At 46.1% G+C, this 14,485-nt stretch overlaps 1 protein-coding gene across 3 annotated transcripts; it reads right to left on the reverse strand.

Annotated features, from left to right (window-relative positions):
• Positions 1–6,289: 6,289 nt before the first annotated feature.
• On the reverse strand, positions 6,290–13,997 carry LOC310891345 (zinc finger CCCH domain-containing protein 11A-like). Of its 3 annotated transcripts, XM_083853607.1 has the most exons (10): positions 13,728–13,997; positions 12,822–12,945; positions 11,491–11,610; positions 10,902–10,982; positions 10,375–10,485; positions 9,574–9,636; positions 9,220–9,315; positions 8,944–9,009; positions 6,759–8,430; positions 6,290–6,342 (listed from the first exon to the last, which is right to left on the reverse strand). In XM_083853607.1, the coding sequence occupies exons 1-9, from the start codon at positions 13,737–13,739 to the stop codon at positions 8,027–8,029; spliced, it is 1,077 nt and encodes a 358-aa protein (XP_083709733.1). In that variant the 5' UTR covers positions 13,740–13,997; the 3' UTR covers positions 6,290–6,342; positions 6,759–8,026. The 3 variants fall into 3 exon arrangements, with proteins under 3 accessions (XP_083709733.1, XP_083709731.1, XP_083709732.1); XM_083853605.1 differs by having other exon boundaries at positions 12,822–13,997; XM_083853606.1 differs by lacking the exon at positions 6,290–6,342 and having other exon boundaries at positions 6,738–8,430; positions 12,822–13,997.
• Positions 13,998–14,485: the final 488 nt, after the last annotated feature.

Genomic DNA, 14,485 nt, shown 5'->3' on the forward strand with positions numbered 1-14,485 from the left:
TCTTAGTTTCTGAGTTACAGTTACAGTCAAAATTTTTCTTCTTCGATTTTTTTCTTTTTTTTTTCCTTTTTTTTTTTTTTTTTTGTGATCAGAAAAACGAGGGGACTGGCTGTCCCAAGTCAGCCGGGGAACTTCTCTTTGGTCGATGCATCAAGCAACTCAGCTCTCTTGGGGAAACTTAAATAGAAAAGACAGATCTCCAAACGGATAAAAAAAATAAATCAAATGATAAAAACCCAACCGACACATCTGATACCCCAGCTTATTGAACAGCACAAGGGTTTAATCTACAGGCTCTGTCCAAAGCAGCAAGAAGTGACAGATTTAATCCAAACCACTTGCCCGCTCTCACTCTCTGATCTGGAGACGTTATTGGACAAGCATGCATAGCAGTAACACTTGTAAACACTGGGTTACTGCACCACAGCCCCAAATCCCTCACGGGCCCACTAAGATACTTTTACTGACTGATCCACAATAAACACTCCCAAAAAGATTCTCAACAAGCTAAACCCTGTTTAGAAAGAATCTGAGGAACCTGTCACTGCAGCAACAAAGGGCTGCAATTGTATGCAAAATCTCCAACACCCTCCTTAGCACCCTGCTAGCTCAAGGACTGTGTGGGGCTTCCGTGCCCTGAACGAGTCCACCCTGGCCACATAATGCAGATGTAATGGTCAAGAAAGCACATAGCGTTATCGAAACTTATCAGATCCACAGCAAAAAGAAAAGCCCACGCTTCTATATTTCTCCTCCTTCTCCATTCACAGAAGGAAGAGACTGAAAACAAGCAGATTTGTGGTTTCCTTTTACAGTTAATGTGAAAAATGGCTATTTGTGAAATACATCACGTATTGTTTCAAGCTACAAACAACTCGCTCCCACAAAGGAAAGACTTTTGACCTCAGCATGCAACCCCAGTTACAAATAACTTCCTATCTACCAGCGGGCCGCGTTCCCCTGGCACTCAGTCACTCCGCAGCACGGCAGCCACCTTTCTTCTAAGGATGGCAAATTCTACTTAGAAACGCTCTGTAGAAGAGTGATGTTGTCCCCTTTTAACACGATCCGGCCTGCAGCAAAGAGAAGGGAAAGAGGGGATTAGAGAGAGCCCAGAACCTGAGAATAATCTCGTGTTTTCAGAAAGTGTTTTGTGTGGTTGAGCAGGGTTTTGCCCATCATGCAGAGTGCAGGCCGCCTGGTATTACACGTTTCAAAGACCAGAACCGGTCTCAGGCAGGGACAGATTCTCCTTCATCCAGCAAAATCAGCAGCTCAAAAATCATCAGGGACAGAGATGTAGCCAGGAATTGCTCACTGAACTTCAACAGCAAGGCTCGTCACACGGTTGGTACGTCTCAGTGCTGCTACCTAGAAGGCTCACCCGGGCAGGTTTCAGACCGCGCGTCACTCGGGTTGCACAGACACACGACACACCCAGCTGTTTCCTTGATTTTGTCTTGGAGTGAATCTCCTCTGCGTCGTCCAGCGCCAAATTCACGTACTCGTCAAAGCCCTAGAAATCGGCAACAGTGGCAATTAGTTCAGCAACAACACGAACCATCGTCAGCTTTGCTGACCCAGGCTGGACAACGAAGACTAATTGTTAGAGAAGCACGATTTCTTTTTTCCCTTGGGCTAGTTTTTCTTGACAAGAAAAAATAGGATTGTGAATGAGGGAAAACAAACTAACGATGTAACGTGGGGTCATGCTGACACTCACGATGATGCAGCCTTCTATCCGCACGTTCACTTGCTCAGCCACACCTGGATCCTCGAGCTCTGCAGAACGAAGGAGGAGAGTAAATTGGAACACAAACACCGCGAGCAGTTTTGTTCTCTCTCGTGTGTTCAGAAATACCCGCTAACCATAGCCGCTAGAGCTCCCAAACACTCCAAGGAGCAACTCTCAGGGGCAGTTTCAATTAACAGTCTGACATTTTAGAGTCTTATATGACTGGGTGAATACTACACGTTTGCTGAAGGACACGTTTCCAGTCACAAGGGAACACTCCTGCACGCCCGGCTGCACGATCCCACTCCCGTTAACACGAGGGGGAAACGCCGGGCTGCGCAGCAGCTCCTTGTACCCACCAGCACGCCGCACAGCTCTCCATTCCCCACAAACCTGCCCCGAGCAACGGGTGGGAGCCGAAAACTCAGCGAGGGAGATCCCCGGACCCTCCCCGCTCCCCCCACCCCCCCCAAATCCCCATCCCCATCCCCTCCCCGTCCTCTCCCCGCGCTACTCACGCTCTGCAGGTAGCGGAAGATGAGGTTCTGGGGCACTGCGTGAAGGGCTCAGCACGGGGACAAGAGCTCCAGGCCCGGGACAAGGCCTCAAGACAAGGCCTCAAACCCTGCAACGAGGCCCCAGGGCCCCGGGACAAGGCCTCAAGGCCTGGGCCGAGACCCCTGAGGCCCGGGCCGCCCCCCACCCGCTCCCCCGTCGCTCCCCAGCCGCAGGAAGGCTACGATGGGCTGCACCATCACCGTCTGCACCTTCTGGTCCTGCCCGCGGTACGCCATGGCTGCCGCCGCCTCGCTGCTCCCGCCGCCCCTGCTGGGCCGCCTCCGGAAGCCCCTGAGGCCGGGCGGGAGCGCGCAAGGGACGCTGGGATGCTGGAGGAGCGTGGCGGGCCGCTCTAGCAGGCCGGGAGGACCGCGTCTCTATGGTCGCAGGCAGGAGTCCCTGCGCCTCTATGGTCGCAGGCAGGAGTCCCTGCGCCAGCTTTATTGGTGAGCAGCGAGGCTGGGGGGGGGAGGGGGGCAAGACAGCCTTAAATAAAATACAAATATAAAAAGTGTTATAAATGGCTGTTATAAATCCAAATAGGATTACAATCAAAGTTTACAATTTATTAAACGAATAGAGGCAAGCAAGCAGCGCTGGGTGCGCCGGGAGTCTCTGCTCCCCCAGGACGCACACCTGTTACTTAAGGCGGCTGGTTTTGATGCTCCCAGGCTAATACATATTCATTACTACTTCGAGAAGAGGCAGGGTTATTAGAATTGGTTTCCGGAATCCGAAACCCCTCCCAGGGGCGCCTGCGTACCAGTCTCTGGTGGTCTCTCGGGGCTTGCTCGGGCTGAATGCTGGTTGTCTTCCTCCCAGGCTTTTGTCCTTCAATTGTCCTTCAGCTCCCCCTTCCTCCTCGTTTGGGAGCCTCTGCGCCGGATTTCAGAAACTCTAGCAACATCCCCTGCAGTAGTCAGCACTTTTCCCTAAAAACCCCTTTGTTCTCTTATCACCTAGACCCGGGCCTCAATGTTAACCCTTCAAATCCCTTAGTGACACGAATTGCTGGACCATTCCTTACAAAAGGAAGGATAAAATATGTAGAGGAGCAATGGCACACGCGAAAGCCCAGCGCCGCGGGCAGAGGCAGCGAAGGTTGACGGCAGAACAGTGCTCGGTTTGAACACGGAGAGGGAAAGCGAGGGGAAGGTGGCCGAAGCCGGCCGCAGTCTCTGAGCTCTCCTCCTCCTGATTGTTTTCTCTCAAAGCCATTTCTGTCTGTGTGCGGGCACCCGGAGCCGGCAGAAGTCCCCGTGAAGTCCTTCGGCAGGACGGAGGGCTGCGTGGGCTCCAGTGAGAGAGGGAGTTAGGAGAATCTTATCAAGTAGAGATAGAGCGCTGACGGCATTAAACTAGGATGCTACTTAGTGTCTTTGCTAACTATGGTGCATTGTGCCAATTAACTAAAGCAAGAAGCCTTGGGCCCCTTACCAAGGTCAGTCTCCTAATAAGAGAGCGAGCCTATCTTAAGAAACTGGGAGAAACTGGTCCTGCAGATGGACAAGAGCCAAGGAGCAACTGAGTCTGTGCAAAGACAAGAGGTCAACTAGCGGTGACGAGGAAGAGTCATCAATCTTCATGCCCACGACCTCCCGTGCTGCCCAGCGCTGAATAAACATACCTACTTTACAATCTCACTGATTGTGGAGTCCGTTTTCCGCAAGTCGCCAGCAGCAGTTTCTTCCGCAGAGGTTTTCCCAGAGCCGCTTCAAAGCTTCCCTCGCGGAGCTGGGGCGTCGCAGGGGGTCATCAAAGCACGCACGTACACACACACACACACACACACACACACAGGCGTTGTTGTCCAAACAGAAAGTATTTACAACAAATTCGACAAGCGGTTTTTCTCTTCCAGCAACAAATGCCTGAGGGCCCCTACAGCTTCACAAATCATAGCACAAAGAGCCTAAAGTTCCTCTAAAATTTAGGGAAATGATTCAAAATAGATCTGCTAGGGGAAAACGATCACTGGCGGCAGGGTACACAATACACGCGAGTCTCAGCTCTCCTCCGCAGGGTCAGTGCCCACGCCCAAGTGCGACGCTGATGGCACCCGAACATTTGCTGTAGCAGGCAGCAGAGCCAGCAGCTCAGGGGAGCAATTTTAAAAACCAGGAGGCACTTAAACCAACCCTTAATTGACCCAGTTACTGCAGGAGAGTCCCGACTACTCGCCCTGGAGTCCTACTGTCACCAGCAAAAAGCACCAACCAAAGCTTGGGGGAACTTTGGTACAGCACAAGAGAAGGGAGTGGGGGTAGCGTAGCCGTATCGCAGAGCTGCTGCTTTTCACACCATTTTATCATCCCTGATAATTGAAAGTAAGGCCGGGTGGGCTGACCCCACCACCACCACTCCTGGCAGCATGTTTGGTCCACAACGCTAGAATAATTATTCTGCTCCCTCCCGCCCCTACAGCTTCATCATCTGAAAAGATTACAGTCAAAACAATGGCATACACAAATAAAAGTCAAGAGTTGACATAGTAACTCCGGGATTTGGGTATCAACTGTCCGAGAAATCAGAACACCCAGGCTTCACAATGTGCCCAACATCGAGCTGTGCCAAGGCGGGGGGGAAGGAAGAAGCTTTCCGTTTAAGCCTTCAGAGCATCGCTCCATCACTACGTCAATTCACAGCCACCGCAGCGTGCCGATGGACATCTTTCTGTGCCAAAAGAAACAAGTGCTTTGTCCTCTTGATATCAAAGGTAGCCACCTATAGTTACGGAACCATGCACAAGACCTTAACTCTGACCAGCAGGGAAACTTAGGACAACTGAGTGCAGATCCTGCCAATTTCTACCAGTTCCAACTGTGCTTTAAGTCTCATTGCAAAGCCTCAGTTCGAAAAAGGATCACCTCGGGGTATCCAACAAGAAGAAGAGTTGTATTTTTTTTTTGTTTGTTTGTTTTTTTTAATATACCATAGGACTATGCAGTTCAATCATCAATCATCTTGGAAAGCTCAAGGAGGAGGTCATCCTCATCCTTCCCTGGGTCCAAGTCGAGCTCGGCTTCCAGTATGCCGTCTGAGAGTTCCCAAAGTAGCGTCTCTAAATCCTCGTCTACAGATACGGGCGCGTTGCCTGTGGAACTCAGCCGGCGTGTCCTTGCTTCTTCTAGCTGGGAAGAAGCTGAAGTCGAGCTTGAGAACTCCATTGGCTCCACAGATTCTGCCTGGCTTCCAAGATGTGCTTCAGGTCTTGGCAGAGCAAGGAAGAGAACAATCAGTATATGCCATTTCTTAACGGGAAATCCCTTTTCTGCAAACCGGCTCTTAAAACCGTAGCCAACCCCTCCTGCACTTCAATCTTACCCAGGGATTGTTATTCAATTAACCCAGGGCTACATTTAGAGCCCAATATATTAGCAGGTACATTTTTCAGTTTGGGGGTTTCTCTGTGAAGCCAGAGCACCTGGAGTCTAGCAAAGATGGTTCAATTGTTGTAGCAAGAGGCACTTTGCCACCTTGCTTAATTTTCCTGTAAAAATGGTAAGAAGTCTCCATCTGCAAATATCTGTTTGCTAAGTTAGTCATTTTTCCCACGGCACACTCAGCAGAGTTTGCTCCCCACTACAGGAAGCTGATCTGCAGCCATCACTTCCCTCTGCTCTCCCTGCACTCTTGTCACCTTGTATGTTTGTTCGGGTGGCATTCTTGAGGACCAAAAGGCAGAGGACACTACTCATCATTTATCACCTCACGAGGAAGTAGGAGAACTTCACCTCATCCTCATTTAGGTATTCAGACAGAGCAAGAAGTCACTGGAAAGCTGTACCGACTTGCAGCATTTAAAGAAAGTAAGTCTAATTAAGCATTCCTGCTAGCTGCTAGAAAGTCATTTCACGTGACTTATTCCTCTGATGGATTTGGGCTTTAATTATCTCAGAACCCTCCTTTTTTCCCCACGTGTGACAGAACTTATGTTTCACTGGGGATATACACCGATTGAGAAAAAGAACAAGTTGTGGTCATCACCTGTTTTGGGGATTTTCTTCAAGTCTGGTGGCTGGGACGTGCTCCAGCGTGGCTGGAACAGCCTAGAAAGCAGCAAAACAGTATTTAGGACTCATGGGTAAAAGATTCCTTACTAGCTTTTTCCTCCATGCTGCTTCTCCTCTGGCATTGCGGAGCCTTAGCCAAAATACAAAACCAAGGTGCTCCTGAAGAAAGTTAATATTCACTTGGAGGTTACTAATGATCTTGTGTCTTTTAAGAACACAGCATTAATGGACAAAATCCTCCACACCAGAGAAATCACAGAATCACAGAGGACTAAGTAAATAGTGCCATTAATCTAATAAATATGGAAGGGTACTACAAGAATTCTGTAGGCAGCTACTGGATTTAAAAGGAAACAGAAAGCCTGTAGAACTTTTGAGTTTTCCATCTTTTCTCCTAGAGGAGGGTGTAAATTTTACAAGGGATCCATTTCTGCATTAGCCCCTGTCCTTACCATAGCTGCTTTTTTGGCTGGAGGTCCCATTGTGTCAGCGTCAGAGGCAGTCCGTGGCTTCACAGCTGCTACAGCAGAGGGAAAACTGCCAGGTGCCTTACGTTTCAGTGCCTTCTTCTTGGGGGAAACGACTTTCCCATCCCAAGGCTTCGCAAACATGTTAAAGTTGGCTAGAGTAAAAGGAAGAGAGAACTGATACAGTCTTGCTCTGCCTCATGAAAAATCCACGTTCTCGTCCTCATTTCCACGGCCCGTCTACACAGTTAACTGTATTTGGCCAGCAGAAGTACACTGCCATTGCCTGGATTCTCAGCAATATCTTCCACATAGTAAACTCCGTCTACCAACAATCCATACAAAGGAACAAAGGAACTGAATAGCTACAGTAAATCATAATCCAGGACGAGGGAAACTCAGACACAGAGCGATCCCAAGTGCAAGCAATACTCTAAGACGTTGTATGAAGTCTAGTAAGATTCACAAATGTTGACAGCTTTTGTATTTAAAGTCTTGCTCCCTCTAGGAAAGGAAAAGCAGCAGGTATAGTAAGACAAGAGAGTGTATGCAACTGTTGTACCAGCTTCCTCTCCCCTGCAGTGATGTCCCACAAAATCTATTAAGTTGTTCTACAAAATCCAAATTTGTAGAGTCATATTCTAGTCTCCCATTCCTGACCTAACATCTGGCTGGCAGGAGAAGAAACGAAAGAAGGCTGGGTACTTGTTTTCTTTGTGTGTTTATTTCCTCGTGTCCCATGAGACAGAGAGAAAGGCTACAATGTGCAGTGCATGCAGCCTTTAAGCCCTCCTTATCTCCCTCACACAATCTCATTTTACAAAGTTGATATAATCTTAACAACGAGGCCTTTGATCCTCTGTCATTTTTGACAGAAACTGGCCCCCCACATTAAGACGCTGATGCATGCTTTACAAACACATACACGTGTCAAGTTAAGCAACACATGCCAAAGAGGAAGGTGAACTTGAACTCAACGCAGGGAGGACTTCATACCGTAAACAGATGGCAGAAAAAAACAGAATACCAAAATTAGACTAAAAAGCCCCTCAATGTGTTAATTTTCTAGTGGGAAATACAGAATACCATCACGTAATTAACGAAAACAGACATGGTTGCATGTTCTGGCCCTTCTTTGCCTTTGAACTTTGTAGCCTTAAACTCTTTTATCCTCTGCATTGAAGGAAAAAGCAAAGCAGATCCTGAGCAAACGGAACTTGCTCAATATGGGAAGCACCTCACCGGGGCAGGTATTAAAGCATCTTATTACCTGATAGCTTTGTGTTCCATAACGATTTCTGCCCGGCTGGGGCAGGTCCAGGTTGTGCTGGGGGAGCTGGCACATTTCCTCCACTCTGCTGCATCCGCAGAGCTTTCTCGCGCTTTATTTCTTCCAGGGTTTTAACACGCACTTCTCCTTCTGGCTTGGCTTTACCTGCCGGCTCCTTCGACTGCACTTTGCTGGGCCCGGAAAGAGTGAGCACGCTCTGCTTCTTGGGCTCACCCTCAATTTTTGCCCCTGCGCTGGGATCTTTGGTTTTACCATGCCATTCAGCCTGGGCTTTGGCTTGACATTCTCGTCTCTGAAGAGCTCTCTCACGACGGATTTCCTCCAGTGTTTTCACATGGATCTCTCCCTTTGGCTTAGCAGCCTTCCCTGTCATCATCAAGAAATGAGAAGCACCAACATTTAAAGAGAGTCCAACAATAGTTTAAGTCTCCAAAATTTGTCACAGTACTAAGGAAAACTAAGCCTGAGCGTTCCCAATAACGCATCTTAGGACAATAGCCTAACATTCTCCTCCTCCTCTGAGCCACTTGTTGTATTTTGAAGACCAGCCCTATCCAGAGAGAGTTGCTACACAGAAATGCTAGTTTACTTGATTACTTTTTCAGACTGCATTTCAAATTCCTGCTCCCGGCAGTGGCTCTATTCTAATTGTATATGATGGTTCACAGAAGCAGCTTAAAACCTTGACAAGGCACAAGCGGAAAATAAACACACACCTAGAGGCAGATTTCTGATAGTGGCTGTCAGAAGAGCTTCAGCACTCAAGCAAGAGGAATCAGTTCTTTGTTTTCATTTGAATTCCTTTTTAGGGCTGTATGAAAACGGTCTAAGTTCACGGAAAGGAAGAAGGAGAAAGTATATTTAATAGCCAGTTGTTACCTTTCGCAGCACTAGTCCGTTGAGAAGGTAATCCTAGCCTCTCCTTCACAGACTTGGGAACTTGAACTGCAAAACAGAAAAAGACCAAATTAGGGAGGCTGCATAAACGTCAACTTTGTGTTCACATTCGAAAACAAGGCAGGAAAGGTAACTTTGAATCCCGGTGATTAAGACCTCAGCCAACATGCAAAAAGAAACATCGCAGGAAAAGGACAAACAGAAAGCCTAAATACAAAACCCGTGAATCACATCCAGATGCCTGTTTAGTAGCTGTACCTCTCTTTGGTGCTTTGTCAGCATTTCCCGGAACCTCCACCTTCTTCCCCAGCCTTTCAGCAAGGCTGCGCTTCACCGGAAGGGCGCTTACATCAGCTTCAGACAGAGAAAACAAGGAATATTTTAAGAACATTTCTTTGCAGGAAGATTTGAGAACAGTCAACCACAAGCTTCTATTTTTCAAGCATATTTTCATAAAATTGCCTTTCAGCTGCTAAATGGTTTTTTTGCCATTTCTGCAGTCAACACAGATCTCCACTGCAATGCATTTTCCTCTCATACGTCAAAAATACTCTTCAATGCAGTCATATAGAGAAGGCGGCACCTAAATAACAGCTCATAAAAAGTTCTTACCCACGGAGGCTTTCCGTTTTCCTTGTTTCTCAGCAAGATCTAGTCGAACCACAGGTTCCTCCCCTAAAACAAAAGTAAAATTTTTCTATTTCATAGAAACCAGTAGCCAATAGAAATAGTATACTGTTAGCCCATGTCCAAAAAAAACCCAGCAAGGCACTGTTTTGACAGCTAAACCACACAAACTCACATTTCAACTATAATTAACTTAGAAAAAGTATCCATAGTCTCAGTGTTTGCCTCAAATTCCAGCTGAATGTAGTCGAGAATGAATCTGAGTCTGCTTGACAGCTATACTTTGTGCAGAACAGAGCTGCATAAGCAAGCAGAATATTATTAGGTACAAATGCTGAGAAATATTCCTTTCTAAGGTGAATGTCTATGAGTAGAAGTACTTCTTCACTTCTTTCCCTTTCAAAGGAATTTGCACAACTCTAAACAATATAATTTATACACAGACTCCTATCGCACTACTGTCCACACGTGCCACTGTCAGCCTCTTTAAAGCTTCAGAAATTGCTTCTTACATAGCACTGTCCTCTAGAGCTCTTTCTTCTCGTTACTCTCCTGTTTTTCAGTTATCCCCCTATTTGCATACTGACACATTTTTTTCTTTCTCCTGCTACTGCACTTAACCTGAGCACCAAAGCTTTCCAGTACAACCAGGGACTTTCAGCATAAAAGCATGTTTTGAACAGAAGGCGGCAGCACCAGGAGGCTAACAGGGGTGAATTGCCTTCCTTCTTGCTTAACCTTCCAGTTTAGGAGTAATGAAATCAAAACAAAAGCATGAATTATTACCTTCCTCTGTAGACAGTGTCACAGTTCTCACCACTGTCCGGACATTTTCCTTTTCCGGAGCAGGAAAAATCATAGAATCGACGGGAGGAAGAGAAGATCTTGAAGGACCTTCTGCTCAGAGCAAGCAAAACATAAGGAAGTTTACCAAACAGAAAAAACTATCACGAAGAACAAAAAACTTTAATTATTCATTACTGTCAAACATACAGTGACCAGAGCATGCAAATAAGAGAGGTGACTAATTTGCCTCTGGTTGCCCTTGGAATTCCCATCTAGAATACCAGCTGGCTGAGAATCAGGTTGCTCGATGCCCCCAGCTAAACATGGAAGTCTATCCCTCAAGCAGCTCCCAGCCACCATCACCTGCCATTCTGAAGCCAATCAAATTTCACTTCTTTGGCAAAATAGTTGGATTCACCAAAGCATAGCCAGCTACCCGGTATTACTGGAAGAGTTTTTTTTTGAAAGAAAAATCATCACACAGGATGAAGGTGAACCGGGTAAGGAAGCAGGGAATATTAACTCACCACCGTGTCTCTTAGTTTTTTCCTTCATTTTCTGCAATTTGATTTCTTCAAGTGTTTTTATTCCAAAATTCAGACCGTCCTCTGAAAACAGAAAACAGTTAATGAGACTAAGGCTTAGAGGCACTCACTGAGGACCACAGATCCTCAGGCTTCTTAGTGCTCAGGAACTTTCAGAAGTATTTAGAATAAAGCCTGTCAACACTCCTCACAAGTGAAACAACCATAGAATCAATGGCATTTTGCCCCTCCTTTCACCCTTCAGGGTAAAAACTGTAGTTTTAATTTTAATCCATTTACGTGATATTAGATCCCTCTATCGTTAGATATGGCTTTCAACAGTGGTTGCCAGGCTGCACGTGCAGCCATTTAAACTCCATGCTGTGACCCTGTTTTGTTCTCCAAAAGGAAAGAAAAGGAGTTCAACTTTCTGACCCAATGGGCACATGATGGTATCAGGGAGAAATGAGATCATGGAAATAACCGAGTCCATTCAGCACCCCTACATTCTGTTGTGTTTTTACGCCACATTGCTTTTGAGTTAATTGTCAAGTTCTCCTTCCGATTTATCCTACTACAGGTGCTGGAATACCTTGTTTAGCAGTAGTAGCACTGGCTTTCCGAGTGGAAATCATCCGTAATCCATTTTGGCCTTCCTCAGCTGGTTGCTGGACGGGAGTTTTAGTTTCTTCTCCTTCCGCAGAAAGCTGGTCTGAAGGGGAAAAATCTATTCAGTTATGCATAGGCCAGATTGTTCGTGATTATGTAGCTCATGCAATGACACTTCAGTCCATGGTTCCTATAAAAAAGTTGTTTTTTTTTTTTTTTTTTTAATACAGCTACACTGACCTGATGAACTCGTAAGTAGACTACCCTAGGACAAAACATCTAGGACTCTAGATTCTCTCTGCAGCTTTAACTACTACACAACATATTACTCTTCAGACAAAAAAAAAGGAATTTCCTTCCTAGTTTCACATAGAGCTTTACACAACAGACCAGCTAAAGCCAAGAGTGGTTCTAAGCTTTCCTCCAACATTTCAGGTTCTGTCCACTGACTGCCAGACAAAGCCACCAGTGACCTGAGCGGACTGCCTGCCCTATCGCTAGTCAGACCTCAGGTCATCTGTGATTTATACATTCATTTACAGCACAAATTCCTTCCAAGAACCAAAGACTTACACAATCATTTACAGCACAAATTCCTTCCAAGAACCAAAGACTTACACAATCATTTACAGCACAAATTCCTTCCAAGAACCAAACCATGCTCACCATCATCATCTTCATCATCATCTGCAGCATTGATTACAACTGGAGGGTGTGTAGGGCTTGGGACATTTTCCGAGTTTTCCACTTTCATCACCCGCCTTAGCTATGGAGAGGGATTGGACTGGACAGAAAGTTTGTTTTGCTGCAGTGACATCTGAGCCACTTTCAAATCATCGTCCGCGGACTCAGGCGGACTTGGCAGTGTAGCTAGAGGAAGAGGAGGATCATCAGTAATATGGCAGTTTAAAACTTTGACCACAATGCACGAAGATGGTAGCTAAGGCAGATAACCTGCACAGGCAATGAATGCAGCATCTCCTTTTGCCCATCCCGCCACTGTTTACACCGTGAACAATGACTTGCCTTCAAACAACAACACATCTCCCTACCACCCAGCAGAAGACGAAACAACAGAAAGCAAACTGCAAGGCAAATATCACACAAAGCAGAGAGAAGCTGAGCATGAAAGCAGAAAACAAATACCAGCAGTACAGCAGCAGTACACTCGGTTTAGCTGACCACCTAGGACTGCAGACCTTTTCCTGCACTCACAAATGAACGGTTACCTGATGTCTCCTACACTATTGGCACCCACTAAGTAATATGCAAAATTAATTCTTCAATACTTAAAGAAAAAGGACCTAAACTCACTCTTGCTTGGTGGTAAGAAGACGCCATCGATGTAACGTCCCTTTGCGTGATGAAAAGCACAGTTGGCTTTCTGACAGCCCACTGGCTGCTTCTCCCAGTAGCAGGGAATCTCAGCGCGCTTTTTCTGAAGACAGAAAGAAAGACAAGCTCGTGATAACATGCACCTAAGGTTTGCAAAGAGATGCACAGTTCCAGGTCACGACAGCGATAGGGCTGTCACAATACAGTGCTGAAACATCATTCCAAAGGTCAGTTTATCACGGAAGTATAGTATTTCCGGGCATATTCACAAAGTTTGCAGAAGCTGTAACCACTATGCACGTTTAGCCTTGTCATCATTCAGTTTGAGAAGACAGGCACTCTCAGACATCAGTTTAGGGTGGGTTAAACTAATACACCTAGGATTATACTAGGATTATTCAGAGGGAAAAAGAACATCTTAAATTGCCTACGTTAACTCTATCCAGAACTACTTCTCGGAGACTTCGTTCTTCTGCACCTTTAACTTTCCCCACTGCTTCCTAGCCCAGGCAGCTAGAACAGCATTATCTGAAGGACTCCGGGACACAAGAGACCTGATAGATCATTATCAAGCCTGCTCTCAGGAGGCTAGTACAGCCTGTTTATTACCCCCCTGCTCCAGCAGGTTTGAGCAGTCTAGTTAGCGGTTATTCTGCATCTGTTGAGAAAATACTGTCGGCGTCTAATAAAAGAAAATCTTGCTAAGACATACCTAAGGCATTGATTTTATTTCCCTCTCCTTCCTCCCACCCCCTCCCCTGCTAACAGAAACCAGTGTAATTCCAAAGCAAAGGACTCTGTCCTGCAAAAGCACAATCAGCACACCTACAGCACTGAAAAATGCTTTTGTTGATTTATTTTGAGAACACATCTTTAGGCACTCACATCGATTTCCATGTGTCTGAATCGGCAGACATTCCTGAAACAACGACCCTCCTGCCACAGCGTGCAGACTGTCTCGTTCCCCAGAGCAGCTTCACAGTGGCGGAAGGAACAGTTGTCTCCCTGTAACCAAAAGGAAACCAACAAGGAAAATATAGTACAGCCTCAAAAACGTCCATGCTACTGCCTCAGGTTGCCACGATTGAATTCAGAATCTATCTGGTTATCACGTTAACCAAAGACCAGTGTGCCTCCTCCTCCTACTCTACCCCTTCCTGAAAAAAATGAAAAAAAACAAAAAAAAAAACAACAAAAAAACAAAGCAAAGCAAAGCAAAAGAAACCCAGCCATACCTTGGTACAGGTAGAATAGAAATAGAAGTAGCAATCGTCTCCTTGTTTAGACATGCCGACAAGTTCTGATAACAAGCTCGGGTTCTCTCCACAGGGACTTCCTCTGCTCTTGGAGAGAGCTGTCTTCACCCTTGCTTGGGCTGAAAGTCTTCCACTGGCTTGTGATCAGTGAAATCTTCTTTTTAAAAGTAACCCTAAAGAAAGTACCAACAAGTGAAAAATAATGAGTAACAAGCATTTTTCCAGCTTTCTTCTGTTCATCAAATTAGTCTCTTGAGGAGAGCAATGCCTTGAAATCAGCTGTTACGGGAACTAACACAATATTAAACTAAAGTTCTGTAAAGCTGCCAGGAGCTTTGTCAGCAAGTGTTCTCTTCCACGTCCTCAATAATATGCCTTGGAGCACAT

The sequence above is a fragment of the Anser anser genome (assembly GCF_964211835.1).
Source record: "Anser anser genome assembly, contig: HAP1_SCAFFOLD_134, whole genome shotgun sequence".
In the NCBI taxonomy this organism is placed as follows: Eukaryota; Metazoa; Chordata; class Aves; order Anseriformes; family Anatidae; genus Anser; species Anser anser.

Excerpts from the sequence above, each read along its gene's own strand:
- LOC310891345 (XM_083853605.1), bottom strand. The coding sequence starts at position 12,981 with ATGTTATCACGAGCTTGTCTTTCTTTCTGTCTTCAGAAAAAGCGCGCT. Across the intron at positions 11,611-12,821 it reads CTTCTTACCACCAAGCAAGA|ACCAGCTTTCTGCGGAAGGA; the intron begins GTGAGTTTAGGT and ends TTTCCCCTTCAG. Across the intron at positions 9,010-9,219 it reads TGACAAAGCACCAAAGAGAG|TTCAAGTTCCCAAGTCTGTG; the intron begins GTACAGCTACTA and ends TCTGTTTTGCAG.